The sequence below is a fragment of the Mobula hypostoma genome, chromosome 11 (genome assembly GCF_963921235.1).
Source record: "Mobula hypostoma chromosome 11, sMobHyp1.1, whole genome shotgun sequence".
Classification (NCBI taxonomy): Eukaryota; Metazoa; Chordata; class Chondrichthyes; order Myliobatiformes; family Myliobatidae; genus Mobula; species Mobula hypostoma.
Genome location: NC_086107.1, coordinates 42,686,214 through 42,692,213, shown reverse-complemented (window position 1 = coordinate 42,692,213; position 6,000 = coordinate 42,686,214). Strand labels below are relative to the sequence as shown.

General features: G+C 41.0%; 1 protein-coding gene across 1 annotated transcript in view; it reads left to right on the top strand.

The window, feature by feature from the left end:
- Window positions 1–3,008: 3,008 nt before the first annotated feature.
- The window catches only part of LOC134354205 (vitamin D 25-hydroxylase), a 45,288-nt gene continuing 42,296 nt past the window's right edge, over window positions 3,009–6,000 (top strand). Inside the window, exon 1 of the mRNA XM_063063097.1 lies at window positions 3,009–3,239. Within this exon, the coding sequence (XP_062919167.1) occupies window positions 3,009–3,239 (231 nt within the window). The remainder of the gene's footprint in view (window positions 3,240–6,000) is intronic.

Sequence of the window (6,000 nt, the reverse complement as noted above, 5' to 3'; positions counted from 1 at the left end):
GATTTCGGTATCAATTTAGGCCATGCCACGGTATTGGGTGCAATCCCTTTCGGGAACAATTGAATTGTACGTTCAAAGGGTAAATTAAATTCTGTCATTCTCGGCAGGATAAGGTCCTCAAATAGGAATGGTACTGTTGATTCACATAAATTACTCCTCTCCTCTCTCAAAATAGACAGTTAATCATTCTAAGAAGTTAGATTTTAGTTTGCAGCTTTAATGACAGAACTTACTACAAGTGCAAAAACTGACTGATATCACTGGAGCTGATAACTTTTCCACTGGTGATAGTATATTACATGGTTAAAGAACTCAACTGATGCAACCAGATTAATTTATTGTTATATACACCAGTGGGCAATGACATTCCTTGATTGCATGAAGTACACAGATTAAATACTATACATTAGATTCTGGTTAATTGAGACATTTTGGCCCAATTAGGCAGCTACCCCAATTAGCTAAAGCTTCATGGAAATAGTTCAAAAAGAGAAACTGAGTAACTAATTATGTATTTAAATGAAATACAGAACAAATTAGAACACTACCAATACTACTATGATACTATAAAATTATGTATTAATTCCTAATACTTACAGATGGAGGAATTCCTCCGCATCATATTCTTTTGACTGTGAATGAAGAAAATTAGCACAGACACCTAGTACAGATAATGGACTGCCTTCATGCAATGCTTTTGACAATTGCATCCTCCAACTCTTCATTTTCATTATAACATTCAAGGTGATTGTCAATACCTTCAAATTCTTTGTAATCCCTGACATGTTGAAGGAGTGAAATTGTTTCATTTTCACTCCTAGCCTTTTCTGGCATCTCTGAACCTGACTGCTTGAAACTGCAGTGAGCAACACAGTTCAGAATTTTCTTACTGCTTATTTCTCACTAAATATCAGTGACCACATTCACTGCTATTTGAAGATAAACAAATGAAACTGATGCTGTTTAGATATTGTTCACTCGAAACATGGTGTGGTGCCTAATGGCCACACATTGCACGTGACTGATGCTAATTAGAAACTGTTCAGCTACAGTCTCCTGCCCAATTAAGTGGCATTGAGTCCCAAATAAATGAAGGGGATCCTGGCTATTCTCTCGATTAGTTCTTGTTCTTTAAAAGTTGTCCCAAATAAATGGCTGCCTTGATTAACTGATGACCCAATTAACCGGAATCCACTGTATATGGTAACAATAAATACACCGATGAGTACAAAACAAAACAACGGTGCAAACTGAGGTAGTGTAAAAGGAAGTACTGAAGAGACAAGAACAGAAGAGGTACACAAAAGGTTTAAGAAGGTGGCAGTACCACCAGGAAATACGTAGGTGTAAGAGTGGTAGTTATTTCAGAAGAAAGAAACTGTGCTTGAGTTTGATCATCTGGCTTTTAAGCTTTTGTATCTTGTCCTAAAATGCAGAAGGGATAAAAGGGAACGGCCAATGCGGCAGGAATCCATAAGACCAAAAGATATAGGAGCAGAAGTAGGCCATTCGGCCCATTGTGCCTGCTCTGTCATTCAATCATGGGCTGATCCAATTCTTCCAGTCATCCCCACTCCCCTGTCTTCTCCCCATACCTTTTGATGCCCTGGTTAATCAAGAATCTATCTCTGCCTTAAAAGCACAGAGAAATTTGGCCTCCACAGCTGCTTGTGGCAACAAATTCCACAGATCCACCACCCTCTGACTAAAGTAATTTCTCCACATCTCTGTTCTAATCAATCCTGAAGTCATGCCCTCTTGTCCTAGAGTTCCCTACCATGGTGCACCTAGACTGCACCCGACAGCTCCACTAGATTTGTTGCATTGAAAATTCTCTGGAGACCCCATGCTCTAAGACTTAAACAATTGAAATCAACAGATTTCTCCCATTGTATCCACCTTTGATGAGTTGTGACAACCAGGACATTGAACACTAAGTTGTGACAGTGTTCCTAATTGCTCATATGTCACAGGTTAAGGGCTACCATCAGATATAACATTTCATGTTATAACATTGGATGTTAGTTTATGCTAACAGAGGTTAAAAAGTACACATAACCGTTAGAATTCTTTGGTCAGGATGGGATATGGTCTTTTACAGGTTTTGTTTCTCACTGCCCTCATATGCATGCCTGTTATGAAAGAGGTCATGGGTCTACCAAATCCAACCAACCACAAAGGGTTATACAGGTCTGGCATCCTTTCTTCCTTATAGGCAGTAATAATAGACAGCTCCACGTTAATACTTTCATCAAGCAGTGTCTGTAGATCTATGTCTCTGCTTCTAATGCAGCACAGACAGAAAGCATGGGTTCAACTTGCCCTTACTATGATTCTGGACAACAGTGCTCAGCTCATCGACAGGAATTATGTTATATCTTGATTGATATTTATGGTGGCAGTTTAAGAGATGTGAGCACTCTGGCACGGCATGGAAAGGGAGTGGCTGTTGATAGCGAAAAGATTGAAGGATGGCGCTTCCTTGAAAAAATATCGCATCCTTACTGACTCTTGGGAATTCCTGGCTATTACTAGAGAAGGGGGATTTGGGACAGCATTGAGAAACTTTGGTCTATGCAGGGCACACAGAAGCCCTCTATAAATGGCAGAAAGGGTGCTCCAACCGTTTACACCGCCAACCACCTCTGCTCCATCTGCAGTAGTCTTCCGTTCCCACTTTCGGCTCATTAGTCACCTCGGACAGAAGTGGACATCGTGCTTGACTGCTGAGAAGGAGGAAGACTCTGACAAACGGTCAACAGTCCTGGACTGCCGCACTGACTCCCAGGGCCACGCGGACCAAACTCCCGCAGAAAGCTCCCCATGAGGAGAATCCAAATGAAAACCAACACACCGGCGAGGTGGATTGACAACAATTGTCGATCAATCAGAAAGACGCAGCCTTTGGGAATTTATCCAATGAAGGCGCGGAGGCGGGACTAGCGACAGATGAAGAGCGAAAGCGACATCTGTCTGCAAACGAGTTGCCTGCGGAACGCGCTTGAGTGATGTCGGCTCCGTGGCCGGGCTGCGCGCCCTCTTTTTCGGACATCTGTTCCGTCCTGGGTACCTTGCTCTTGTTGCTGCTGAGTCTGTTGTTGATGCGCCATCTGCTGAAGCAGAAGAGACCCCAGGGTTTCCCGCCTGGACCCGCCGCCCTACCTCTTATAGGAAGCGTCTTCTCCCTCATCACCGAGCCGCATGTCTTCATGAAAAAACAGAGTGAAGTTCATGGGCAGGTACTGAAACAAATGAACTTTTTTGCAGGTGTGCTCGGTCACTGTAGGTTAATCATTCTAATTCATTTCTCGTTCCAAAATTGTTACCTTATTACTGCCGATTTCATCCTCTGTTGAGAACCCTTGGTCCGATCGCAAGAGCGAACTTCGGAGAAAAATCTGGAAGGACCTTTGTACTTTATTTATCTTGCTGCCAAGTGATGATCAAGTCCATGGCATCCGTGTGATGTCGAGTCTCGTGTATTTTAGGGCCTTTAATGGGGAAAAAAAAGTCGTAGTTGAAACTTAAGTCACTGGTATAGGTTGGGTAGAGTTTTTAAAGGGGAATGGCGGAGAAAGGAAGGAAATTAGGTAGGGCAGAATAATCAGCAATGGAAGACCTGGAGGATTAAAGGTTCTCCTGAAAATTCAAGGCCTTGGAAGTGGAACACAAAAGAGATGAAGGCAATAAGAGTAGAATCTTTTAAAACACTTTGCAATGGAATGAATATGTTCTAGCCCAGGATACTTTTAAGTTTGCAATCTTTCATCAAAACTGCAAAGAGTGTGTCTGGAAATGTAGAGGAGGCTTGTCCCAAACGCAAAGTATTAGAGACAATTTGGCAGTAAATGATATTTTACTAATAAACTACAAAATAACAAGCCACAAATGGCTACAGAACAAGAGAGGACAGATATGTAACACATCAAGGTAACTGAAAGCTAGGAGCAACTTATTGAGGTTGACTGATTCAATGGGTGAGAGCGGGGTTTAAATAGACTGCAGGTGATTCCTTTCATCTGGGTGGAGACTGAGAGGTGACATGGAGCTGTGAATTAGTTTTTAGTAGGAGTGATGATAGTGAGAGATGCAGGGAACAAAGGGGCTATATGTGCAGCCTAGCAGCTTGAAATGTGTGGGATAAGAAAAACAGAGCCAATATAATATAAAATCATAAAATGGAAATAAAACTGGTAAAACTGAACAGGTCAGTTAGCATCTGTGGAAAGACAAACATGTTTCAGATGAGAGACTCTTATCGGACCTGAGAAGGAGAAGCAAGTTGACGTTGTGATGAAATATGGCACAACCAAAGGAATTTCTCCTATGAACTCGGGCAGTTGGGACACTGTACCATGGTTAAGCAACGTGTTGGTGATGGAGTTCAGGCACACTGGGATGTGTTCAGAAGGCCAGGCTAGGCACGGAGTGCATAATAAAAACAAGTGGTAGGTGGTAAAAGTTTTTATATATAAGGAAGGACATGTTAACTAAAGTTATATAATTCAATATTATCTGAAAGGCTGCAAAACAGTCTTTCAGTTGCGGCCATTTTAATTCATCATCCAACTCCTATTCTGATCTCTCTGCCTGTAGCCTCCTGCTCTATTACATCAAGACTCAATGTAAGTTTAAGGAACAACAGAGAGTTGTCTGACAGACTGATCATGCAGTAGTCACACAAAATCATAATTTTCTACAACATCCAAAATTTCTTCCATGTCCATCTTTTCCGACAGGGAGTGGGAAGAGGGTGGATGTAAAGGGCACAGGCCCACCAGAGGTATTGATACAGTAATATACATCAGAGAGAGATTGGATGTGGGAGCCCTCAATAGTTACTGAAACAATTAGGTCACAGTCCAACATGGAAACTTCACATGAATTACCATTTCCTTCCTTCCCTGAAATGTTAGTTCAGTACTTCACCCTGCTGAACAACACCTTAAAGAAGCTTTAAGAGTAACAATGGAATTAAATGTCTGTCACTAAGAATGGTTTGTAACACAACCTTTGACAGAGTTGCCCAATCCCTAATGGTTATTACTGTCATGTAACAGGACCAAATCTGGTTCAGTGTAAAAGGGCTCAGCAGGAATAATAATATTGTACCTGAAAGCTAAGTGTTATTCTCCAGGATCTCCAATACATAACCATATAAAAGTTCAAAGCAGTATGCTATGGATAAAGTAATAATCACAATTAATGGATGAAATCAAGCTTTGTTGACCTAAACCAACTTGGATAATTAAATGGGTATCAGACTGAAAAGGTTGCTGTGAACATCACCTTCCACTATAAGGCTGCAGCCTAGCATGTGTGTGCAAAATGCAAATTTGAATATCTGACGGGCATCTTTAATCAATTTGGCCTCCATTTTTTTTCCCAAACTTGGAGAAACCTATCCAGCCAATTCAATTCACATCATGACTTTGAAATGAAGAAAGCAAATGGCAGTGCAAAGTCTTGAAGATTTGTGTTCCAAGACTGGTTATTCTCCTCACAAAGTGATTCAGTTACACATACATGGAGCATTCTTTCCATGAAACTGTGACATTTCTGCACGTATGTAATTTGCTGTAAAAAATGTCAAAGTTGCTCTCATTTGGATTCTGTTCTTTTCCACATACTATGCATTTTGTAGCCTCCTCCAGCACAAATAAAGGAAATTACATGAATTGACTTGAACTCAAACTACTATGATTGCCATCTAGACTTGCTTTGAAAAATTGAAACCCTGTGCTTTGTAACATAAGAATAATGGAAGTAGGAGCAGGAGTAGGTCATCTGGTCCATTGAACCTCCTCTGCCAGTCAATAAAGTCATGGCTGATCTGGCCATGGATTCATCTGCAGCTACCAACCTTTTCCCCAGAATCTTTACTTCCCTACTATGCAAAAATCATTAGGTTCAAATGAGTTTCTAAAGTTGCACAAAGCTATAATTCATGCTTAGCAGAATGTGGTCCTGAAAAAAATCAGTGTATTCTAATTTCTTAAC